Source organism: Erithacus rubecula, assembly GCF_903797595.1.
Source record: "Erithacus rubecula genome assembly, chromosome: 11".
Taxonomy (NCBI): Eukaryota; Metazoa; Chordata; class Aves; order Passeriformes; family Muscicapidae; genus Erithacus; species Erithacus rubecula.
The window spans coordinates 9,127,424-9,153,850 of record NC_136663.1 but is presented as its reverse complement, the minus strand read 5'-3'; the positions used below and the strand labels follow the sequence as shown (position 1 = coordinate 9,153,850).

The 26,427-nt window shown below is 38.5% G+C and overlaps 1 protein-coding gene across 26 annotated transcripts in view; it reads left to right on the top strand.

Moving 5' to 3' along the window:
- Positions 1-26,427, top strand: part of LRCH3 (leucine rich repeats and calponin homology domain containing 3) — a 61,008-nt gene that overhangs the window by 28,182 nt on the left and 6,399 nt on the right. For 2 of the 26 annotated variants that reach the window (XM_079315193.1, XM_079315174.1), the window contains exons 7-22: positions 3,283-3,376; positions 4,229-4,349; positions 6,766-6,914; positions 8,230-8,306; positions 10,910-11,005; positions 11,417-11,468; positions 11,606-11,746; positions 12,919-12,966; positions 13,926-13,979; positions 16,937-17,017; positions 18,302-18,373; positions 19,206-19,254; positions 19,754-19,867; positions 20,465-20,583; positions 22,079-22,216; positions 24,218-24,295. In XM_079315193.1, the coding sequence (XP_079171319.1) occupies positions 3,283-3,376; positions 4,229-4,349; positions 6,766-6,914; positions 8,230-8,306; positions 10,910-11,005; positions 11,417-11,468; positions 11,606-11,746; positions 12,919-12,966; positions 13,926-13,979; positions 16,937-17,017; positions 18,302-18,373; positions 19,206-19,254; positions 19,754-19,867; positions 20,465-20,583; positions 22,079-22,216; positions 24,218-24,295 (1,483 nt within the window). The remainder of the gene's footprint in view (positions 1-3,282; positions 3,377-4,228; positions 4,350-6,765; positions 6,915-8,229; positions 8,307-10,909; positions 11,006-11,416; positions 11,469-11,605; positions 11,747-12,918; positions 12,967-13,925; positions 13,980-16,936; positions 17,018-18,301; positions 18,374-19,205; positions 19,255-19,753; positions 19,868-20,464; positions 20,584-22,078; positions 22,217-24,217; positions 24,296-26,427) is intronic. The other 24 variants (XM_079315196.1, XM_079315175.1, XM_079315178.1 and 21 more) reach the window with 19 other exon arrangements.

Here is a 26,427-nt window from a genome sequence, read left to right as displayed (position 1 = left end):
TCCTCATCAGCACTGAATGTTATAAATTACTGTTCTAGATGAGGTCAACATATGAGCATGTCAAGGATTAATCACTTTCCAGTACAAGCTGTTGCAGATGGTTTCTGCATAATACTGAGGATACTGCCCTTTTCTGGAAGGAAAAGGCTCTTAATGAGAAAATGTCATGATTTGTTTAGCTCTAAGAGTTTGTTTATTTTTAAGAGAAGTTCAAAATCAAGTGAGCTATGTGCTTACTGATTTATTGCTGTCTGTATTTGTATATCACTCTGGAAATTTTCATCAATTGCTTTTGTGATGTGAGCAGAAGAGTTAATTATTCATAGCTTGGAATTGTAAGTGTTAAAATAAGGGCTGAACTAGAGTTGAGGATGCTTTCTCTAGGATTTTTACTAGATTCAGCAGTATGAAATGAGCTTCTACTGGCTTTGCTTTAGCTTTATTTCTGTACCCTAGAGGAGATGACAGTTGGTGATAGAATTATTTGTTGTTACTGTGCTGTTTTAGGGCATTCAGAGTTGCAAGTGGTTCCTTCCATCTACATGTACCTATGGAAGAGCTGTCTGTGGAGCAGAGCACATATTAGAAGAAAATGGTAGAATGGTCCAGTGAAAGAGGGAATCCCCAGTTGTTATATTTTTATGTAATTTGGGATGAAAGAAATAAAATCCTTCAGCTGTGATACAGTTAATATTTTCAGGCAAGGCACAAGAGCTTTGTGTTTCTTATCTTCAAAGGTGGCCAGTAGAAATAAGGTATCAGTCAGTCCTCCTAGACTTTGTTGCTGGTTTATCTGATCAGCTTTGTGTAATACCATGCTGTTGGAAAGTCTGAGTGGTAGAGACTTGTTAGAGGAACTTTGTGTCAAGCTGTCAGTTCACTCTTGATCAAACATTTTGAATAGCAAGGCTGTTGATACTGTTAATAAAACAAGATACTATAAAATACCATGGCACGTATTGTGGGTTGGAGGTTCTAGCACAGCTAATTGATTGTTTTAGCTTTGTCAAATTATATCAAACTCTTTAACCAGAGTGAAACCCTTTATGTTTCAGTCCTTTTCCAAACATAAGCTATGTGAAATTTACCTTGCAGCAAGTTTTGTTCAGCTGCAACAAGCTAGTCTCATTTGCAGCAAACTCAGAGCAGCTCAGGTTGGTGCTGGAGAGAATGAGATTGAGACAAAGCAGAAGCTGTGTAGCAGTTGTTGGCAGAGTGGCAAAGTCTGGAGCTAGAAGATTTAAAAAATACTGAGTACTCACAGGTAAACCAGTGTAGTGAATATTCTGGGACTTGGGCAACTGTTCTAGCTTGCAGGAGGTAAAGATACAAGTTTTAGTGTGACTTGGAAAGGGCAGCAAGTATTGTCTTTCATTGTTGATCATAGCAGGCATTTGGATTCTCATCCTTTGATTTCAAGCATTACACAGTTTTCTATAAGCTGTCAGTGTCCTAAAATGCTCTGATCTGTCCAAATGCCTAATGGTTGTTCTTTGTGGCTTCTTGGTTAGGGAGGAATAAAAATTTTAAGTCTCAGCTGATTTTAGAATGGCTGCTGTATGATGATAAATGTGTAAAGTGTGTAGCACTGGATAGGTGGGTTTAGTTGTGAGGGTTGGAAAGACAGAAAGCAGCTTCCTTGTTGAAAAGGAGAAGTCCTTGCCACAACATTTACATATTTTTGAGTTTCCAGCTAACTTTAGTGTTAGATGTAAAGCTTTTCAAATTCTCCAATTGAAAAGGGATGCAAGAAAATTTGTATCAAAACACTTCCTCATTTTTGAGCTCCTTAATTTGCAGTAATCGTTCAGTTTACAATAGGGTGCTCAGGAGATGGTGAAAATATTGATTCATTTAAAATGGAATTGTACTGCAGATGGATTTTTCTTTGACCTGTGTTTTAAAAATATATGTAAGTTCTACAAACTGTTAGTATAATTATGGTTCTATTGTCAGTTATTCAAATTAGTAGCTCTTTAACTACATTGGGTGACTTCATGGTAATTCTTTTTTCTTCCCACCCAGAAGAAGCGAGTTGTTTTTTTTTTCTTTGGCTTTTTTTCCTTTCTGATGGTTTATTATGCAGATGGTCTTCCTTTTCAAATACAGGGCCATAAAAATAGAACTCCTCTGAGTTAATCAAAACTCCATGCAGTTGCAAGAGCTTGTCCTAGTCTACATCTTCATAGAAACAGATGCATATCTTAATGTTTCTCATCTGTACCCTCCACTCCTCCTGGTACTTGTTTGCTATTTCATGTCTATGAAAACTAAAATGGGCCTTGATAGTAGTCTATTATAATAATAATAAAAAAATTGAAAATAAGTATTTCCTGAAAGTGGAATTTCAGAGGGAGCAGCAACTTGACAGCAATGCCAGTGAGAAGATGACCTGCAATTTTGTTATGATGGGGTGAAGCAATTAGCTTCCTGAAATTCATTCTTCCTTGTGCATTATGTAGTAATTACTGCTGCAGTTCTCCCTGGGGCATTGAGTGCCAGTAGGACAGTTGAGCCATTGTGAAATGCCATCTGCAGTGGATCAGACAAGTCCCATTGTCTCTTTTACTGTAGCTATCTGCAGCAGTTGCCAGAGTTGACATCTGTAATAGCTATACTGCTGAATTACATAGTTTCAAAGCCCAGAAATTTAAAGAACTGTATGGCTGTTTGGTTATACTATTGTAACACTGGGCACATGTCTAATGCCTTTGTCTGGACATGTCATTGACAAACCTCTGTAAATGAAAACTTCTACAGTTACTCTATTATGGTGTATCTGAAATACTGCTCAGCTTACTGCAGTTTCTTATGTAATTATGACACAGAAGGCATTTAAGTAATACATGCTGCATATTTTTGAGTAGAAGTAGTATATTCTGTATTTTTAGTGATTTTGTACATATTTATGCTTGTTTACATAAAAGTTTGTTGGACAGAGTTTTTCAACCAAAACATGAGTAGTAGAAAATGAAAGTTTGACTTGCTAAACAGGGAAATATGAGACCACTTTGCTTTGTCATAACTTCCCTTTGGGAAACATTTGAAGAGTGGATCTGTCCTCTGAGTCAGCTTAGCTCTGCAGGCCAGGCAAGGGCAGCTGACTGTCAGCATCTGCCTCCTGCCCTGTTGCAGCAAGTGCAGTGTGAGGTTTTCAGACGTGCTGAACTTGTGAACACACTGCAGCTGTGCTTGGTGGCTTATTCTGCTTTTTGCTCTGTAAGAGCTGAGAGGCTTTTGGTGGTGTTTATATCACAGTAACCAAAACTGTGTGTTTGACAGCCACGAGGAGCTCTATTCCACTCGTCCGTACGGGGCGCTCGATTCTGGCTTCAATAGCGTGGACAGCGGAGACAAAAGGTGGTCAGGGAATGAAGTAAGTGTTGCAGCTTTATTTTTGTTGAATACAGTGTTGTACAGGAAAGAGAACTAAATGTATATGTACATTCCATAGGTAGCATGTATGTGCTGGTGTGCAGGTTGTCTTGAGCTGGTACTGAATGTTTAATTGGAGAAAAAATAAGGTTAATTTTGTATGGGACAGACCCCAAGTTGAAAGTATTGACAGAAATGTATAAAACAGTTCATGACAGGTCAATTTACTGGAGCATAAAAAAAATGAGGAAAAAATGGGATGCCTAATTTTAAAACCCTTGTAATAGTATCATAGTGCAATACTGAGTTAACTGTAATTATTCATGAAAAGTTGTTTCAATAAAATAAGCCTGGACATGAAAAATTCAGCTTTGGAAATCCGCTGGAAATTTTGTCCTCTTCCTTTGTTTAAAATATTAAAATCTGTTTACTATTTAGAAGCAGGAAAACAGGATCTCTCAGCAAAAATATTGTCAATTATTAATGCCAGGGTGAAGTTCCCTATTCCTCTTGGGGCAACTAGAAAATAGCCAAGACCTAAAGTGTTGCAGTGAGCTGTACTCCATACCTGCACTCCTAGCTTGATTTTTAGAGAAGGTGCTAGGATTTTCCATCCTGGGATGTTTTGAGTCATGTGCAGATACTGCAATCAAAACTGTAGGCAGCTGTTTTCTAAAGAAAATTCAACTATATATTTTTTTTTTAAACAGTGCATTATAGCTGTCTTTTGCTTTAAATTAGTTTTTTGTGGTTGTAGAACAGGGCAATTAAATTACAAATCAAGAAGTAGTAGGTTACAAAATTATGTTTCTGAAGAAAAATGTTTCCAGACTTCGCTGTTTGTTTTCCGAAGCCAACAGATGAGTTCTCAGATCTCCCATTACGTGTGGCAGAGTTCACCAAAGAGCAGAGACTGAGAAGAGAAAGTCAATACCAAGAGAACAGAGGGAGTGCAGTTGTAACTAATGGTGGAGGTAAGTAGTGACCTTTGGCTAACTGTATGTGCTGTCATCATTATTAAAGTTCCAGAATATTTCCTATAGATAGTAGCTTGGTTAAAGAAGAAAAAAAGCAGAAAGCTCTAGGTGAAATTACACAAAAACAATGTTATGGAAAATGTAAAAATACTGTTGTTTTAGGGATGTTAATGGCAAAATCAAATAGTGGCAGAATTGGTATTTTCTTGAAAACTGTCAGCTATATCCTATGTTAGGGTCTTCAGCTGCTTCAAGTGGTGTTTTGGAATATTGAGTTTCAGTGCATGGAGTTTGCTGTTTGAGCTTCTGGGGAAAATATACTGCAGTAGTAAATTGTCACTGCTCTGTACTGACTGCTGTCAGAACAGGATGAGCAATTTTGTTTGGGAATTTTATATTTCCAGCTAGTGCAAGTGTCTCATTGCAGTTTTAGATTTTAATGCAAACTTGAATATCATCCAGGAGGGGCTGGTGTTTGTGAGTGGCAGTGCTTTGTTGCACTTTCTCAGCTGGTGTCCTGCAGTCTCACAGGATCACCTTCATAGCTGATCAACAGGTGATTGTGCTTTCCATGTTCCTTGATCTTCACAGTCCTCCTTCATTTTAACTTCCAGTAATCTGTTGTTTACCAGTGTCTTGTTTATATGCCTTAATTTAAACAATCTTTCAGGTTTATTTTTTCAGCCATTCCTTCTTCTCCATTGCTCTGCACTACTTCTTATTGTACTTTGATTGATTCTTCTTTCTCAGCTGCTCCCTGCTTTTCATTTTCCCTAATGGCTGCAGTTCATTTTTTCTTAGTGTCACTCTTCCCAGCTACATGTAACCTCTTGTGCCCAGCTCCTGCTTTTTCTTCTCTCTTCCCTCCTCCTCCCCATCTTCTGCCAGCTTCTTTGGTCTCAGTCTTCTATGCCACAGTTTTTTGTTTTTTCTGCCACCTTCTAGAAATATGTGAAACTTTTTAATTCACTCACACTCTTTCACACATTAATGGGGAAAAATTCAGTTCAAACACTTAAATTCTGGCAGTTAGAAGAATTGAAGACGTGGTGTCATGGGGAGCTCTGAGCAGCCTTATAACAGGTAGTGTTGCCAGCTCTGCCTCCAAGACTAACTTTATTTTGTTCTTTGGCTTTGGTGCACCAGGTATTTCAAAATGCCTCACAGACTTTTAAGATGGAGCATGATCAGTTCATGAGTAGGTGTATCTGAGAGGGGCACAAACCATAGCATGTGGCTGTCAGAGATCCAGGTGCTTTGCAGTTTTGTGTTCCTAACACAGATATTGTATCTTTCACCTTTTTCTGTATTATTGTTTTTATTATTATCATTATTTAATAAGCAAGCCTGGAAAGAAGGGGATTTTGGGTTCTTTGTGGGGTTTTTTTAAGATTTGAAGCTGAAAGGAAGATTTAATGAAGCCACATATATAGGAATGTAGTTTTGGATGGTGGTTGTAGGAGAGGGGGTGGCTTTGGCAGTAACAGTTGCTAGATTGTGTGGTGAGCAAAGAGAAGTCTGTTTTAGACAAGCAGGAAAGGAGTGGGGGAGTAAAGAAGAATGTCTGCAAGAGTTTTAAGAAAAAGAAAGCTGTAGTGCTCTGAAAGGGAACTTGTGCTTTCCCCTGCATCCCCAGTGCAGTATTTTTCACCAGGGGCGTTTGCTTTATGTCATGACTCTCAGAATCCTAGGCAGAATGTGGAAAAGCAGTGACAAGTGAAAAAATTGCCCTAGATAGTATCACCCACACAAAGGAAAATCAATACCAGCCAAACTGTGCTGTTCCTTGCTCTCATTTCAGTGATTCCTAATTTCTTTTTTCATTCTTCTTTTAAAATAAAATTGCAGGTGCCTTTTATTGTTTTAGAGGGATTTTGTTGCTTTCTGTAGCATAGTTCATTATTTCCACATGCACTTCTTATATTTATTGTATTTACATCCAAATAACATAGACATGCTGCTTTCTATTTTGTTGCTGTAGTAATACTGGTAGAAGGATCTGTTGTATCCATTCTGAGTTTTCTGACAGAGAACCAAGAGAAATTATTCCAAAATGTACACAGGTCATTGTACAGACTTGATATTAGCTGAAAGATTTTGATATATAGTTTTTGGTTTTGAAAAGGAAGGCACAATATTTGCTTTCTCAGTCGCTGAGTATCTGCAGCCAGCAGTATAAAACTACCAGCTTGATACATGTTTCTTGTTGCTTTTAAAAAGGCATAAATTTTATCATTATTTCAAAATTTGTTTGTGTAATGTTAGTGGGCCTGGCAAAATCCAAGAGCTTTGAGGCTGAGCTTTCCCAGCTGGCAGAAGAAGCAGGGCCTTAGTTGCTGACCTTGCTGCATTGCTGGTTTTTCCCTGTCTCGTGGGTTGTCTGATTGTGGGTGTTCTCTCTGTGTTTGTCAAGTGGAGCACGATCTGGATCAGATTGACTACATTGACAGCTGTGCCACAGAGGAGGAGGAGGAGGAGGTGAGGCAGCCCAAGTGCCTGGACACAGACAGCCTCAGCTCCCAGTTCATGGCATACATCGACCAGAGGCGGATCTCCAGTGAGGTGCTGCTTCTCCCTGGGGTCATTCAGTTCACACAGCCCAGCAAAGCCCTTGTGGAAACTCTGCCCTGTTAAGTCATTTGGATGTTACACTTCTGGAGAGAGTTCTCAGAAACTGAACATATAGAATTAGATTTTTAACCACATCATGTTTCCTTCTGTTTTCTGTCAGTCTTAATTAATTACCTCTGTACATAGTTACACAGTTCAGTGGCTCACTGTACAGGCTACATGAATAACATGTCTGAAAAAATCTTTGTGGCTGCTCTGCTTAAACAGTAACTGTGGTGCTGTGATTCAGATTTGTTCTTTCAAAGTTCTGTGTATTTTGAAGCGGAAAGATATTTGCTATTTGAAGAAAGGAAAAAAAGAGAAGTGGATCTTTAGCTTTTATGTAAGAGCTTGGTCCCTATCTTGTCTGTGTTTAAAATCAGTCACACAGATATGAGAGATGAATTCATTTTACAAAGGTCATAAATTCAATATCAGATCACAGAAGCTGATGAGCAGACACAAGAGCAAAACTCAGAAAAATCAACTGTAGGCAATGCAACCCAAGAACCCCTTGCTGTTGATAGGGAAAAGGCATTGCTCAGCATCACAACAGCTATTTCTGTCTAGTCATAAAAATTAAACTGCTTTTAGCTGAAGAAGTAGTTTCTCTAAAAAGACATTCTAAAATACTCTGCTACTTAGGAAGGCTGGCTGCAATATAGCAGCATGCATGCATGAGTGAAAATTGGCAAGTTAATCTTGAAAAGTTTTTATTTTCCTACATTAATGGGTGTCAGTGGAAGTTTTTAAATAACACCAAAGGCAGTATGTCTCTGTTCCAAATAAGATAAATTATTTCATTGCTCAAACTAAACCTAAACTGTTCTTATTAATCCCAGGTTTTGCTTTCTCAGTCCTTCTGGGAACCTGTCTTTAAAACATTGTAAAAGACCCTTTATTCTGTATTTCTGAGAATCCAGTCTTCACTGCTGTACACTTAGAGAGTTAAATTCCAAAGAATGTATTTACATTTCAAAACAAATTTTATACCTACTTGAACTTCTCTGCATGCTTCTTAATACTGGAGGTTTTAAACTTCTGAAGTTACCAGTAAGCATATTTAATCTTGAAACTATTATTTATTTAAATTGGAGTGAGCTTGCTTGGCTGGAAATGAACATCCCTGATTTGTGTTTTGTGCTTCTTTATCAGGTGTTTTAAATACCAGTAGTTGCAGATGTAGCTCTGCAAAGAGATTGATTGGTATTAATGTGCAGTTTTCTAGATAAATTGCTTGCTTAGTCTTTTGTGGTTTTTTGCTTAGAGCTCACCAGTAAAGCCTGTATCCATCAGAGAATTTCAGAGAACAGAGGATACACGACGACATTTACATCAAAACAGGTAAGAATTGCTGTGGTAACAACAATTTAGTGATGAGTGCAGAGGATGTATTTATTGAATATGTTTTAAAAATGGCATTATTTTCTGATACTTTGCCACAAGTGTGTATTTCACTTTTTTGATAAGTTATTGCTCCAAATTAGGAATTGGAGTTCTAATAATGGCAGTGAGCAAAAGGCATAACTGTTCTATGCCAATGCTCAACTTAAAATCAGTTGGTTAAAGAAATCTATATAACTAAAGTGCATATTTTTAAACTGATTTAACATCTACTTTTTGTGATTTAATTTGTGCTTTGATTAAATAGTTGGTTTAAGCTGTATTACATAGAGGACAAAAGGGATAAAGGTGCTTGCAGGTAGGATAGAGATACTATGGAGTATCTGATGTGCCATGAGGACACATTCTAGTGTGACTCCTGCTGGTTTTGGTATTGTGGGAGATTCATTTATTTTAAAAAGTACCTTTCTGGATCATAATCATGAGCTTACATCATCAGAAAGATAGAATGGGGATCAATTCTGAAAACAAGTTGCTTATTTTGGGGAAGTATGCCTATGCTTTTTAATGATCACTTGGCTTATTGGAGAGAATGCTTATCTGTAAAATAATGGTCAGGATTGGACAGAGTATCAGTGAGGGGGAGTTAGGTTTCTGAAAAGAATTTTGGATGTCTACCTAAAAGAAAAGAAGGTAAGCAAATGAAAGATAAAAAACAAGCAAATTATTGCAAATGAAAATTGATAGAACCTTTATTATACTATTGAAGCATTTCAGTGTTCTGTGGAGTGAAAGTGAATTTGCAAGGACTCCACAGAAAACCAGCCCAGTTGTACTTGGAATGTTTGGGGGGGAAGGGGAGTGGGACAACTGCTAGTCCTGAGTATGTCATTACTTATACTGTCAGTAGAAACCAGTTTTTAATGGATTCTAAAATGGTATTGAAAGAGCAAATGAGACCAAGATTAGTGTATAAATTTTTCCAGAGTTTTGGCAACATTTTAATAGACATTTTGAAATGTGCTGAAAATGTGCAGATCCAGTAGCTGTACTGATACAAGGGAGGATAACAATGTCAGCATACATCATCATTCCTTATACTGTCCACAAGTCAGGTATAGAGTGATATAGCAGTTCCCCCCAAAAAATGAGTGCTCTCCATTTGAAAACTTGCTTGTTTACTTATATTTTTATTTGAACATGTGGTTAACATGGAAATAATTAGACTTTGCAAACACTGGTATCCGTGATGAATCTGAAGGAAATAGGAGAAGGCTGGTTAGCTGGGGCAAGCTGCTATTTACAGATGTTAATGATAAAGAAAGTTGTAGTTCAGTAAGGCATTTAACTTTAAATTAGCAGATCTCCATGCAGAAGTAGTTAATCATCTGAATGGATTGTGGCTTACTATGCTGCAGCAGAGAAATTATTAAGGCACTAAAACCAGATCGTGTTGTTATTGCCTTCAAAATTGTGTAAAAACAGCCATATGACAATGAGTAATTTTTTTGTATTTTAAGGTTGTATTAGTCAAATATTTTATTTTGTGGCAACCACAAGCTGTAAAGTGTTTCCACAGTAATTCTGTGTGAATGCCTTGGCAGGCAGCCTCTTTGTTTTTTTCTTTAGCATGCTGGAGCTGTTAAAACTCTGAAAGCTGGATGTAACACAGACTTCATCTCAAGAGTACTTATATTAGTTGATTCAATTAAATAAATACAGTTTATGCCTCTGGACAGACTGTGGTGCATTCCTGATGCAGTAAAGCTGTGTGTACTCTGCTCTGAACACACTCCTTGGCACTGAGCTGAACCCAGTCCTGTCTGTTCAAAACAGCTCCAAGTAATGGGTTTGTCATGTGCTTCAGTGCTAATTTAAGTAGCAGGAGAGACCTGTAACATATGGATCTTGCACATCTCCTCTCCATGAGGAAAAGGCCCTAAGTGTGCACACAGCCAGCTGGGCTGACATTTTTTGGAAATGCATGGTTAAGTGTGTGTGTGTTCCCTGGCTGCCCCAGGAGCGAAGGTCACAGAGTTTAGGCTGTCAGGAGTAAGCTCCTTGATTTCCATCAACTTTGTTTCTAGGCAGCAACATGTCAGGGTACATGCTCTAGGCTGTGGACCTTGGGAATTGCTTCAGTGCTAACAGCTGCCTTCTGGCAAAGAACTGACTGCAAAATTTCTCTCTTACTGTTGATATGATGGATAAGAGCCAGATGGGTTCTTTTTTACCTTGTGACTTTATGGGCTTGTGTCACTGGCAGTCACCTGATTGGTGAGGTGTGCTGAAAATGCCAAAGTATCCTGATGTTTAACAGGCTTGCAATAACCCAAATACTGTCTTAAAAGAGAGATTCTGTCCTTATATATTTTGAAATAATTGTTAATTCAGCAAGTTATGTTTAATTACAAATTGTAATAATTGTGATCTGGCTTGGTATCACAATGTGATTTATTTAGTCAAATTTCACTTTTGTGATTATCTGAAGCATTTGGGCATTTCTCTCACAAGAACAGTTGTAATCTAGAATAGAATTAATCTGACAATAGTCTATATGCATCAGTGGCCAAATCCCCTTCCACCTGGTGTCTTACCTGCAGGGATACAGATGAATTACGAAGACCTGAAACACTAAATTTGATGCAGGACAAAGAGCATCACCAAGTACAAAGGAGTTATGTGGACAGGACAGAGAGGTAGGGAAAAAGAGGCTTGAGTGTTTCTGCTGATTCATTTTATTATTTTCCCCTCTCTCAAATAAGCACACTATCCACTTGTTCCTCTAAATGAGGAACATGTGAAAAATTCCTGGTTTGGTTACTCTTAGAGAAGGGATATAAAGTGCTGAGTATCTCAATGTACTAGGCCAAATGTACAATCCCACTGGTACATCTTGTGCTGTAAAAAATGTTATTACAATTCAGAAGAAATAGAAATGACTTCACAAAATCTGTCATTCACAGTAGTTAAATCATCATCACAGCTGTTAGTAGATAGTTACTCTTTTGATTTGAGACAATACTTGTGTGTCACTGACAATTCATGTACGCAAAATTTTTAGATTTAAGATTAAAAGTCTACTTACTTTCTGTTTTTGCATTTGTCAGACCCCTGCCTGATTCACCTTATTTTCTCTCGCTATCAAGTCACCACACCCAGGTAACACACAGAATTCAAATTGCTTTGAATGAGTTTGATGTAAAACCAAACTGGGTGTTACCCATAAGATGTGAGCTGCATGTCCATAGCCCATGTGCAGCTGTGGCTGCCCAGCCTGATGCCCTGTGTGCTTGCAGGTGCCCAGCACAGAGTGGGAGCTGCAGCGCCGGCACGTCGAGCGCACGCGCCGGGAGGCGCAGCTGGCGGCTCTGCAGTACGAGGAGGAGAGGATGAGAACTAAGCAGATGCAGAGAGAAGCTGTCCTTGACTTTATTAAGGTGCCTCCTTTTAGTACTTACTTCATACTTTGTCTTTTCTAAGCCACTTAACTATGGTAATTACTGCTTGTAATTACACTCCTGGCACTTTATAAAGGATTTGGACAAATTGCGTTTAAGTCCATTAAGTGTTGGTGCTGTACCTTACTTAACACAGGCAAAGATAGAACTGGGGAGATTTACCCAAAATATAATTGTTGTAAAGAATTTTGATTTTTGCATGTTTCGCCTCATCTCCTCAATTTTCACTTGCATAGATGTGATGGGATTGGTTTAGGAAAGAAAAGGCCTGTATCTGAGAAGGCATAGAGACAGTTTAATTTTGAAAACAAATTTGGCAAGGAGAAAATTATCAAGACACACAAAACTATAATGCTGCCTGATCTATTTTGCTATTTTTTGATAATAAATTACTGCTAGGTAAATCATGGGTGGAGACATATGGTACATCAGGCACTCATTCTGAACACTGTATCTTCCCTCTCTCTCTCTCTGCACTTAATATGAACTTCTCCTTAACATGCCAGTTTATTTATGTGGTACTTGATTTAAATTTGTTTTACTGTTTGCTGCTCTGGTCACTTACCTGAATCTCACCATCACAAATCTAAGAAATATTACAGTTAATATTTTGGGCTTAGAGTGGTCAGCAAAGAGGCAAAGAATGGTTTATTGCTTATATTTAATGTATAAAGTTGGTTTAGGAAAAGCCTGAAGCTTTACATTAACACCAACTATTCTCAGGCCCTTGGCAGTATTTTGTAGTACAGCTGCTTATTAAATATTCAGCTCAGTCAAAGATTAGGCTTATAGGATGCATGTTGTTCATTGATGAGTCTGCTGGGGTTTTGGGGTATTTTTCTTCTATTGTCTTTGTTATTCATGACCACTTTATTCTCAGCAGTTAAATTCCTCCCTTGGGTTGTATTTTGGGTTTATTATGCATTTTCATATGCGTCATTTGAAATGTTTGGTTTTTTGTTGAATAAAGGCTGATTTTTTACTACTAGGCAAGTTTCAGCTCAGTGAAATTAGCAATTTTCCCAGTGCCTGTTCTATCTAAAAAACTAAGACCTGTGTTTTAAAACACTTTTAAGTTATGCTGCTTTATTGTGAGCTTTTGTTTCTCTGTGATGTTACTTTAAAGTTTCATTTTTTCTTTTTCTGTGTAGCAAAAAGCCTCCTTAAGTCCTCAGAAACAAAGTCCAATGGATAGTGAGGTAAGAGTCCAATAAGAGCATTAGTAAGGATGTCAGCTCTTAAATTCTTAGATATCCATCAGAGTTGCTTCTTTATTGTGGAAAATACCTTTAAATTGGGTTATAGCATAGTTTTTTACATATTATTAAGCCTTGGCTTGGGGTTTTTCTAATGGGGTGAGTCTTCTGTTCATGTAGATTGCCTGTCCAAATATGTTGTTTTACTGTTTTTTGTATGTTTTCTACTTTCTCTGCAGAAAATACATTTCATATTCCATTCTAACTTGCTCCTTGTGAGCAGTACAGTACAGTTTATATTCTAACAGGAGAATTCAGTCAAGTTACAATCATCGTTCACTGATCAGTTTTCTCCCAGTTTTCTGTCCCAGATCACCAGTTGTCCCAGAAATTTTAAGCTTTAGAAGTTTGAGAGCTGTCAGAAAAAGCAATAAATATTTTTTTTAAAGTTGTTTTCTACTATGGTTTTATAATAATATAATCTTTATAATCAAAACCAGTTAATTCACTTGGTAGTGTTTACAAGATAAAAACTTTTAATATTGTAGCAAATATGATAATTCTCTAGCAGCATTTTCCTCTTCTTGTTGTTAGAAAATTACCAAAATGTGGAGAAATTGAAATAGTTTTTGCTCATTTTTCTTCTTAATCTTTTTCTATTCTTAATTTATTCTTTTAAAAGGTTCTTTGTTCTACCAGAGTAAGCACTGTGAATGCACAGTGTTCTGTATTTGCCTGACACAAGACAGAAAGCAGAATAATTGGCTTTAAGTGATAGGACTGCACTGTAATTCCTGGGTCATGAGGCTGTGTATTCCTACAGACACTTCATGGGTTGTTTTAAAGAGCCTCACAGTGCCATAACCAAGCAGTACATGTTCCAAAATGTCTGTCTGTTCACATGCCATGTGTTCTGACATTGTGTGTGTTTCTGACATTGCTCCATCTCTCCCACCTGCCAGTGTCCCTTTCCATCCAGAAGGTCTCAGCATACTGATGATAGTGCCTTGTTAGTGGTAAGATCCTGCACGTGGTGGCCTTTTTCTGTGGCAGATTCTAGAGCATAGAAATGACAACATGTTATGTTTGTCTCAGATTAGACCAACTGTTTTAGAGCTAATCTAAATAGCATAAAACATGACATCTCCCTTGAAAAGCTGTGAACTGTGATGTTATGAATATGTTGACACTTTTGCTATTGCACATTTGCTAATTATACAGATGTTTTTCCACAAAATAAGTAAAGCTTATATTTTGTTTGAGATCAGAACAAAATTGCTGATTGTAAAGAACAGTTTCTAAAATGAAAAATTCACCTCTAGTTGTTCTGGTTTGATTTTTCTTCCTCATTCAGCTTGCTTCCTAATTAATGTACTCTGCAGTGTCAAGTAATCAATTTTAATGCTTAGTACAGCCTTCTACTTTAACTTGTCTGTGTCCTGCACATGGGGGTTAGAAATACTTGGCACAAGAAAAAACTATTCTATTTATGAATACTTATATAGTTTTATTATTTATTAGTGCAAATGTCTTAAAATTATCTATTTTGAACAGTTATAAAAAACAAAAACATGTATGCACATAATTCATGTTTTATGCTATTTTTTCCTTTGTGGCATCTTAGCAAAGTAGCATAACTAAAAAATCTAATTAATGTCATAATCCATGTCTAGAAAATTAAAAATACACCTGATTTGCCTGCTGTTGCATGACTGCATGCCTAGAATTTATTTTCTTGATTTGTTTGCTTCCATTATCTGCCTAAATTTTCTTTAGGCAATGCTTTTGGTTAGAGTATCTCTCTCCTGAACATGTTGGTCAAGATACTTACTGTGTATTTATTCAGACTTTTTGGGTTTTCTGCTTTCACAAGACTAGCACATTGTGGGAGAGAAAGAAAGCTTAAAATGTTAGAGAGACATTTAATAATCATGTGGCTGTTTAGAGAAATCACTATCAATGAGCATATTAAAACATGCTTTCATAGTTAGGTCATAAATAGCAGGAGAGCAGCAATAGTTTGGGTTGAGATGATTCTCTGTTGTCACTGAATTTGGAAAGTATTTTGAAGACACCTGTAAAAACCCCATTTTTATTTGACTGTGTGATCACATGACTTTTGTTGTAAATTAGGATGCAGAATTTTCAGAAACTACATTGAAACTTGCTTCCATTGCTGTTTGTTTCCCTTTTTGTGTTTAACCAAGTTACATCCTTTTTTACTTCACAAAAAGAGTGACCAGGCTGGCAGGGAAGGATTGAAAGCAGTAATGTCTCTGTTCATTTTCCTTTTGGTTCCTCATGTATTTCAGCAGCACTAAGTTATATTAGTATATGAAATGCTGGGGTTTCTGATCTGCAGCTCTCTTCTGTGGTGGAAATCCACACTGGGCCTAATGAACACATGTGCCAGGGCAGCTGTTTCTGGCAATTACTGTAACTGGAACATTAGGCCCATACTAGCTCATGAATTTGGACCATTTTTTGTTTACACAAATATATTTTATATGGTAAAAACTTTTTCAGCATTAAGGAAATGGTTATCAGTTTGCTTTTAAAAAAATATAAGAGTTTACATTGCTTTTATCTTTTTATATTCTATCGTATTTCATTCAACATTTTTTCTGTCCTTGTGGGTTTGAAATTTAGCTAAGTCTAATTTCTGAGAACATAAGGAAAAGCTTTTAAAAGTACTAAATCTAATATGTAGTTAGAAAGCAAGTGAGCTTTTATTTTACTACTTTGCTCTTCTGGCATTGTTACTGCTTTAAGCAAAAATTTAAGTTGCAAATCTCTTTAAAATCTTTAGTGTTTCTTTTGGTCATCTCATTGTTGTCTTTAATCACTAATGAAAATTAAAATGTATTCATGTTGCATAGGGTACTCTGACCATTTCCTTCTGCTTATAAACAGCAGCAGGACAGGTGGTTTGAAGTCCCAGAATGATTGGCCATACCTTCTGCGAATGTTAATGATTCCATTTAGTTGTAGTTCTGCATACTGTGGTTTGGAGTCTGGCTCTAGAACTTAGTTGCACACTGTGGTGGATTTCTTTGGGTTGACCTGTGGTAGATAACCAGACTAAAATGTTGTTGAAGAAATGTAATCACTGGGCTCTCTGAGAATAAAAGTTTTTATGTTAGTCAGAACCTCTTGCTGTTCTCACAGGGATAGTTCCATTCATTACAACGGGAATTACTTGTAGAGCTGGTATCAAGTTTTCAGACTTGGCTAATGATTTCAGCCTTCATTGCTTCTAAATCTGGTTTTTCTCCAAATATCTTCTTGTTTTCTCCTATATTGTCCCTTACAAGATTAGTACTGTTGAAGGGGGGAAAAAACCCAGACCATAACATCCTCTCACTGCTGCTCAGTGTCTCTGTTGTGAAACCCACAGGTACTGCAGAAGCATCAGGCAGCTGCTGTGACCTGTTCCTCTCACAACCTTTGTGTCATTGCTGCCTTGTGCTCCCTTCTTTGTGTTTTCTGGTTGTGGTCTTAAATGTGGCCTGAGGCTGTCATATTACTGTAAGCACCTCTGAAACATTTTAAGTTAAGGCTACATTTACGTAAGCCCCAGAGTGTTACAAATAACAATGGTATGGGTAAAGTAAGCAGGACTTGACTTACTCAAACTTGTACCCTGGAGTTGTCTCTCTCAGACTGTGGCATTCATTTGTGTATTCAAATGTTTAATAACCAAATTCCTTTAAAATATCCTTATTTGGTTCATGCAGAGTTCTAGTTGGGCTCTCCTTTGGCACTCCCTGTACCTGCAGTTGTTTCTGGCACGGGGAAATTTTTGTGACTTCAGTGCTAGACCTAAAAACTGCGTGCAGCATGTGCAGAGGGTGGTGTGAGTCTGAACTGCAGCGTCCTGACTCCTTTACTGTTGTGGCTGCCTTTTCTCACAGTCGTTCTTTGCCTCACTTCTTCCTTTCTTCCCTCTTTCTTTGCTTACTGTACCTGACAGAATGGCTTTGAGCCTCTCTTTGTGTTTGAGATTGACAATAACACCAATACCATTAAAAGGAGGCCAGGCACTCGCAAACAGGTGAAGAGCATGCAGTGTGTTGGTGTTGTGATTGTCCCTCCCTGTGCTGTGTCCCCTCTGCCCACTGCTGGGTGCCTGCATAGTGATCACTATTTGTTAGTCTGTGTCAAGCTTGCCCTGCTCTTTTCAGACAGGAATAGACAGATACATTGATGTTACAGCCCAGCTAGTTTGGGTTTATTTTGCTGTTCTCATGTGCTAGCTAATGTGTTGTCTAAGTCAAGTGATATTTGAAACTTTTAAAAAATAAGAAAAAAAAAAAACACCAGCATTTTGGCTCTGCCCTGCTCTGGGGGAAGAGGCAGTCTTGAGGATCAGCTGTAAGTCTTACAGGGCCTAAAAACATGTCTAAGTCTTGCCCTGAGTGTAAACATTCTCTTTTAGTCCTTCTGGCTGTGCTGTTCTGAAGTGGCAGAATAGTTGCAAATGTTCTAAAAACTAACTCCCAAATGTCTTTCACTAGCTGTAGAGTTTCTAGGTGTCATTTGATCTTCTTTCCTGTGCTGAACTATGTTGCTGTTTGAAAGCTGTTTCAGAAAGCATAGTGAGCCATTCAGTCTTCAAATGTTGAAGTTTAGATGGTGCTTTCAGTGAGACACAGGATTTTGCCTTTAGATCCACCTGTCAGTGACAGATGGGCACAACTACAACTCCTGTTCTATAAACAGGAAAAGTTGTCTGTTTGGCTGGTTTTGGTATTGGTCATAATTGAATGTGACTGCACTTTAGTTGTGGCAACAAATAACTGTAAATCCTGACACTGTCATCTTCCCCAAGAGTGAGATTCTACTCACAGAATCTCATTTATTTTGTGTGTAATCACAAGGACCAGTTGTCAGTGTTTGTGGCAGATACAAAGTATGTATTATTGAGCCTCTTGTATATGGATTTCTCTGATTTTTCAGATGTGCATAACATCCTCAAAACATTAAAAAGAAAACTATTTTTAATGGTGGCCTGTAATGGACTGTTGTAGGGTAAAATTTCTTTTTTTCCTGATGGCATAAGTGTTGCTAAAGAAGCTTTTGCCTCACTGTTCTTAATTCTGTTTTTAATATGACTGTATTATATGTAAAACAAGCACTGTACCTCCCAGAAAGTTTAGGAGGGTAGGAAGGCTTTAACTATAATTCAGCAAGTATTGATGTGTTACTTGTTGAGTGTTTCTGAGAATGTGATGGTGATCACCTCTTCATTTTTAACTTTGCTTCATTCCATCTTTATGTACAGCCTGTCAGCTACTCACTAACTCTGCTACTGCCTTCTCTTTCTTTCTGCATTCAGTCACTCTCAGGGTTGAACCAAGAAAGCTGTGCTACTACCCTGCCTAGTGCCTCTACCTTCAGTCCTGTCAAGGTATCTCTTGCTATTATCATTCACCACTAGAGCCAACAAAAAAAATCTGGGAAAAAAATCGGTTTTAACAGGTGTTAGTCTGTCAGCATCTAATCAAAAGTTCAGGTAGGGTATGAACCTGATTAAACTGTAGTAGGTATTACCTCAACTTAGCTTTAGGCTGTGTCTACAGGAGGCCTGATCTATAAAACATGGTAACCAGTCTCTGCTCCAAGGGCTTCTTGGATGTCTTTGATGTTGCTTTTTCTGTACAAGATCATTTACTCTTGATCAAGTTGAGTTCATCAAAAGTACACTTGTATTCTTTGCCTGTTTCTTTCTTTTCTGTGGAAACTGCTGTACTGAATGCATTCCTCACAAGAAATTGTTAGTCTGTGTGAGCACTGTGGTGAAAACCACAGTGTGTTTCACTGGGGACAGATGTTCAGTTAGTAGCAGATCTGCATTAGCAAAGGTGTCAGAGAGGAGTATCCTTGTTGGGGCTGCATGTTGCTTAATACTTGGGTTTTGGTGTCCCCTTTGCAGAGAGCACTTCTCATTTTGGGTTGGAAGGAAGAGTTAACTGTGTTCTGTCATTGCATAGTCAGTGCTGTTTCATCATTCTTTTTCCTAAGGAAAAAAAAAAGCAGTTGTGTCATTTCTGTAAAAGAAGAAAACTGTCTCTGCAGAAATAAGTCTTGGGAAACAACATATAGTGGTTTTTCCTATTTCTGGTTATTTTTCTGAAACATATTTAGATGGATGGAGCTTTTCTTAAAACACAGCAAAATAAGATAAAGTCCAAGTTTTTCATATTAGGACCATTCATACTCTTCTGCTTTTTTGTTCACAGAGTGATGACAGATCTACCATCTCCCCTGGCTCACCTACTGCTCAGACAGGTAACAGGGAAAGTAAAAAAAGTTCTGAAAAATAAAATCAAAATGCCTGCTTGCTTATTTGTCCTATGAAGGGAGGGGAGCATCTGCTCCCACCTCTGTCTGTGGCACTGCTGTGAGTGAGAATTTACCCAGTTATTTTGCATCTCCTTAGAAAAACACAAGGGAAGAGGCAGCAGGGATGAAGTATGTCCTTAGGCAGAGCACAGGGTTTGGCTGGTTTAGGCCTTCATAGGGGCTTTGGCACACAAATGCATTCAGCAAGAGTCAGAACAGTTGTTGGAATTGGTATGTGGAATGTGCTTTGCATGCAAATATCCTTGGAAGTGCCTTTTCCTGCTCTGCTTTTATCATGCATGGCTGTAATTTATTTTGTCATCATTACATTAAAATTTTTGTTTTGTTCTTTTTAATTACCACGTTGCTGTACCCATTTCCTATTTAAACTCTAACCATTTCCTTCTTCCTCCTTCCTTTCCTGTGCCTTTCCACATTTGTTTAGTCCACCTTTCCCCTCCATATCCTGGCCATGCAGCCCTGCCTTCCTATAGAAACCCTTCCCAGCGACCTGAGAGTTTCCTTTTCCGAACAGCTGTCAGGGATGAAGCCAAGAAAGGTAGGTTATCCAGCTCAGAAATCAGCTAGTTCTGCTACATTGTATTGGCATCTGGATTACCTGGGACTTGCAGTATTTTGTTACTTCAGGTCTTTGTCATCAAACTACTTTTAGAGTTCCATTTGTAGACAGATGACATCACGTATGTTGTGAACAAACAGGGTTTTATTTGGTGCTGTCCAATATTCTTTTGTCATATTTGTGGAAGTGTGAGAATTTGCTCATCCTGGTCTGCAGTTACACCTCTGCCACACAAGCCTTCAACAACTTGATAATTCTTGCATAGCCCAGTAGCCTGTAACAGAATTGCAATTTCTGGAGAAAGACAGAACTGTTTCAACATGTTCCATGTGGCAAAACGTCCTCTTCATTTGCACGACTATTATCCAACAGAAAGATCAGAATCTAAATAGTTGAGGGAATTGCACTGAAATATCTCTAGGTTGGTAGAGCATTAGTTTGATTAATAATCAAAGGTAAGAGATTTGTGAAAAGGAATGTAACGTACCCATTCTGGAACTTTGTGTGCAGTGAAGTAGCAAACAACACAGAGCCAAACTGCTTAGTGGTTTTCTTTCCTTCATGCTGCTGTTTTAGCTGTTGCTTCATCCTCTACCTGTGCCTTGTCTCCTGCTAATGATTCTGCAGACCCTCGAGTGAGACAGAACTCCAAACAGCGGGAAGAGGAGCTGGAGCTGATAGAGCAGCTGCGCAAGGTGGGTGCTGCCAGGAGCCAGAATGTGAACAGAGCAGGAAATGCATCTTATGACCCTGCTAAATCTGCCTTTCTTTTATGGACCAGTTTCACTGAACCACTATAAAGCACAGTTAACCAAAATTAAATGATGTGGTACAATCTGTGTACTTCTTTTAGATGGGTGCAGTGGTGTTCACTTGACTGTGGTAGATACAGTCAGCTTCAAATTCTGTATAATAAACTGTGTCAACTCCTGCTCCTGAATGTCTGGTGAACTCTGCTTTTATGTGTGCTTCCTTTCTTCCTTATCAGCTTTCACATTTGTAAGGAACTCCCTGGAAAGTTTCCTTTACTTTCTCCTTTTAATGTCTTTTTTGAAATTCATCCTTGCTATAAAGCTGACAGGAAAGCAGATGGAGTGCAGAGACTGCTGCCAGTCATGCTGCCATGGTATTTTCTTGGTGTACTCTAGATCTGTCTGTTGATTCTTGCCTTATTCTTAGTTAAGTCCAGAACAGTTGAGCCACAAATGTTTCTCATATTTATGCTTTATGTTGCCTTGGGACACCACACTCCTGGTTTGTGCCCAGGTACAATGACAATAAACAGGAATATTGGAAATGCCACATGGCATATGCTCTGCTTTACCCCAAATTCTTTCTGCAGAGCATAAAGGGATTTCTTGACATGCTGTAATTAATTGTTTAAATTTTCCCAAAAACTAAGAATATACTTATTGAAACTAATCTTAAAATCCATAAGCATCCCAGATTGAGAAAATTCCCTCTCTTTGGGAAGAAGTAAGGATAATCTCCTTTCTCTAACAGAGAAAGGTTACGTTAGATAAAACAAAACTTGATGGTGTTTGCTGTCCCTCTCTTATGTTATATCAGATTGCTTTCTGTGTAGTCTCTCTCTTGTTCTGTTCCCTGGGTAAGCTTAATTTTTTTTTTTAATACTTAAAAATTTAGATATAGTATTACAACTCAGGGACATTCACATAGCATTTTAAATTAGTTTAATGCCTGAATTGAACTTTTATTAATTCTCTTAAGTGCTAACTACCTTCTTTTTAAATAACTGTTTGTGCCAAATAAGCAAGCATATTCAGTTTTTATTTAAAGGCAAAAATATTGTCTTGACTTTTTTTAATTGTGTTGTCCTCCAACCCACAAAGAAAATTATTTTCATGTCCCTTGGCAGAGCCATTCTCTGAGAGTATGTAGGGTTAGGAATCCTGTTCCTAGATCCTGCTTTCCATTATTTGTGAATAATGGTTGTGTTAGCGCACTGTGCTGTGCAGTGAAAACTGTTGAGCTCAGTTGCTCCCAGACTGTGGCCAGCCCTGGCACAGTAATGCACAGGGCTTTCCTTGGGGTCATTCAGAGAGCTGGGTGGGAATGCCACGAGCACAGACAGAGCTGTGGTGCAGCAGCTCTGCCTCTCACACTCGTGCAGAGCCAGCAGCTGCAGCAGGCAGCTCTGAGCTCCGCGTGTCCCGTCGCTTTCCCCAGAACATCGAGGCGCGGCTCAAGGTGTCCCTGCCCAGCGACCTGGGCGCGGCTCTGACGGACGGCGTCGTGCTCTGCCACCTGGCCAACCACGTGCGGCCCCGCTCTGTCCCCAGCATCCACGTGCCCTCGCCTGCTGTGGTAAGTGACACTGCTAACAGTGACACCGCTGGATAGCTGTCCCGAGATGTCCTGTAACCCAGACAGACACAAACTCGCCATTCTCTTCAGTGAGTGTACGTGACAAAAAATAACCATCTGTGCTGTTGTTGCTAAATGAAATTCTGTTTGGATTTGTTTCATTTAAAGAAAATTGCTTCCAACATTTTCACGTGCTTCTCTAAGGACATTAAGTTCAAAATTAGTGAAATGTGAGCCAGTTCAGCACGAAAACCGAAACACAGTATTTTAAGAGATCAGAATGTCTGAGAAGGTCAACAAAACAAGGTAGGGAATTATAACAAGTGGGGTCCCACTACACAAGACAGGGCAACCAGGCAAGAGACCAAGTTGATTCCTGTGTCTACTTCACAGCACTGCAAATTCCTCTGCATAGGAATTTTAGCAGAACACACTCAAGATACTTGGAGAACAGCATCTTCTGGAACAAAACAAATCCCATCATACCTTTGTGAAAACAGAAAAAAAGGGGGGACTGTTGAGAGCAGGGGAGTATTGCAGTCTGTTTTGTAGGGAAAGCACAGAATTCAAGAATGATCAAAATCTGTGAGATAATAACAGATTATTTATCCAGTTTGTGTTTGTGGAAGTCAGAAAGTTCAGTGAAAATATTTAGGATCAGCTACTTGAAAGTAATATGGACAGGCAGATTGCTTGGTATGTACCTTTAAATTGTATGAATAAGAAAAAAAAACAGAGATTGTTCCTTGAAGAAGAAGTTGAAACATGCATGTACTCTTCACTCATCCTTCTTTTGGAGTGAGTCTTCATGTTGATTGGAATCTGAACTGACACTTCCAGGGCTGCCAAGTGTGTCATTCTTCTCGTGTCCCTGGGACTCGATGCGACCAGGCAAATGGCCCCGTTATTTTGAGAATGTCTGAACTAGACCAAGATTGTGGGATCATTCCAAGCAAAGGCAGGGAGCCACTGCTCAGGAGACCTGTGTCAGTGAGATCAGTTCAATGGCCTGGCTTGATAAGCAGCTGAATGTCCTGTGTTAGGAATTAAATCACGGCTTTGTCACGTGAGTCCCAAGGAAGAGGCAGCCTGGAGTCGCGTGGCTCCAGCAGCAGAAGAGGCTTCACATCATCCCCAGGCACTGTGTGATCTTTGTGCTCCCTTGGCCCTTTGGGAGGAAGAAGCCAGTGCTGGCCTTTAACCTGCTTTGGTGGAGAAACACAGCACATGAAGGGGACAGAAGAAACCCCATCACTTACAGAAGTGTTGAACACCTGGGGGCTGCTCCAAAGCGTGTTCACAGGAGCAGGGAGCTCGTGTCTCTTGAACCAGAAGAGAATAAGCTTTGAGAGCAGGAACAAGATAGAGCCCGTGCTGTGTGTCTGAAGAGGTGTGAAAACTGACTGCAGGAAAAAAATCCAGTTGAAAAAATGCCAGTGAGTGCAATTCAAACAGCTCCATTTAACACCTCTACAAGAGGCTGACAAGCAGCAAGCTTCACTTCCAGTTTTCTGACATTATTTTTTTTTATTTCATCTAGCCTTTATTTTTTTAGCCCCTTGTTAATTGAAATATGGTTTGATATTTATATAGTTGTGCATTACAGTAATACAGAACAGATTCTAGATTGTTTTATGTCATGAAATTGCTCTGAAATCACAGCATGGAAACCATGGATGTGCATTTCATCAAAAGACATTTTTAAAATTATTATACTGTAGTCACTAAAAGTGTTAGCCAGTTTTATATAACACTGTGTATATGTGTCCCTTTTTTAAAATCATCCAGCATTCATAACTTAGCTTTTCATAAAACAGCTTTGAGAACTGGAATGGTTTTCTAAGAAAAGCAAACTTCAGCAGAGCCTGCTTTGAATTAGACAGCTTATGTCAGTGCAGTGTTTTTGGCAGGGATTTAATAAGAGTTTTATTTAAATAAAAAAACAAATATCTTTTGAAACCTTGCCAGTTAAGAATACTGTATGCTTTTGCTTTTTTGCAGCCTAAACTTACAATGGCAAAGTGCAGACGAAACGTGGAGAATTTCTTAGAAGCTTGCAGAAGGATTGGAGTGCCTCAGGTATGTATTTCTGCTGTCCTGATATAATGTTACAGATGCAGTTTCTCCTGGTGCTTCAGAAAATAAAACATTCTTTGAATATTGGATCAAAACAAAATGATTAAAATTTTAGAAGGCTCAGGTACAAGCTGTCCTACAGTATAGATTAGACTTATCTTGCATGGTCTTCCAGAGCAAAATGAAGTCAGATACAGTTTATCAGTGTGTGTATATAGATTTTATATTTTTGTACTGATTCACTTAAATACTGTGTATCAAATTCATAATAGCTGATGGACTTAGAGTCTGTCTTTAGAATTGGCAGGTTCTATAAAACCAGTTACATTTTCTCAATATTAGGTATATGACAGCTTAAAAGTGGGATAAAATCTGGATGATGGTTCGCATGTGGGATTTTTTTATCCCAAAGCTTTTCATGTTCCTTCACAATAATTCTCTTACCTGAATGTCTTTACTGTCTTACCAATAAATCACAGAATTATTGGCCTTTCTCTGATGGTAGCTGTCTTTGCATAGTTCCTACTTCTTTTGTTATGTACCAATGGTAGAAGTCTGTCTTCCTTGTCCCCTTTTGAAACTTGTATGGCTTAGGAGGTGGACACACATTAAATAGTCCATCTTATCCTGTTGGTCCAGTTATCCTGTTTTATGCTGTCCTGTCCTTTGCAATTTGTCTTATTCAGCAGCTGTCTCAGTACAAATAGTTTTAATATATTATATTTTTTCCTAATTTCCCTTCCAGTGCACTAATTGATTTGGGTTTTTACATTGCTGAGCAGTGGTGTTTCTGTTGGAGGTGCTGGTTTCTTTTGTATTCTGAAAGGGAGAAGTAGACCCTGTGACTCATTTCCCAGCTATATCTAAAGGCAGTTCCTGAGTCACTCATGACAGATTTTCTGTTTTTTCAGATCACTTGCAGATATTTGAGCCACTGGGATTTTAGGATGACTTATTTATTGAGGTGCCTGGCAATTTCATATGGCTCAGTGGTGAATCATGTTGGAAGGGGCTAGGGAATTAAAAGTGTTTGTTAATTCTGGGAGATCCTGCACTGCTTTAGTCCCCTAAAAACCTTTGGACTTCCAATCCCAGCAGAACTGTACAATATAAATTCATCTGGGGCATTGTGCAATTCTATCCCAGCTTCCCTATTTATAGTTCCCTGAAGTATGAAGATAAAATTTCTATGGGATTGCAGTACAAAGATGATCTCTGGAATGACCCACAATCAAAACCAAACAAACACAAAGGCCAATCAAGAAAAAATCCCCTATAAACCCAGGCTGCTTCATCTACTACCCCTACTGTGTAGAACCCTCCTGGTTTTTCTCATATATCTTGTTTTAATGTGAAAGAGTTCATGGAGGGTCTCTCTGGGAAAACTTAGTAAACCCTGAACCCCAAAGCTGCTCTCACATGTCTGCATTACATCTCCACTGAGATATGAATGTAGGATACCTGTATGTAAGAATGGCATGGCAACCTAGTATGTTTTTCTTGAAAAGTTGCCTGCCTTTCTATTCCAATTACAAAAATAATAGGCTTTCTGAAAGCATGGATCCATGTAGGAATACTTGCATTTTAAGGGGAAGGCTACTTTCAGACAGGGCTAATTACAGAGCACAGCAGAGCAGCAATTTCTGTAGGACTTTGGTGGTTTTAAATCCCTTGGATCAAAGGAAAGCCTCAGCTGAACAGGTTGATCCATGCATCTAGATTTCACTGATTATTAGCAGTTACCTGTGGGAAAGGGAGACAAGAGACACACAATGGGAATAGTTACAGAACTCTTAAACTCTAATTAGTAATAGATATTTCTGCAGGATGCTGCATTCAAGCATCAGTTACACATAAATAATTCCTTGTCCTGCTGTTTTCATTAAGTTACATGTGGAGGCTGAACTTTGGTGAGTACTCAATGCCAGCAACATCTCAAATACCTGCAACCACTTCTGGAGAAAAATGGGTTTCACTAAGGCTTTGTGTAAACTGCTGTTTTTAACAACAAGAAATAGTTACATGTTGGAGCCCTAGAGGTGACAAGGCACCTCCCTGAACACTAAACACTGGCATTGAATTCTTTGCAATGGTAGTCTTGCAGATTTCTATGTGAGAATTAACCAGCTGTGATG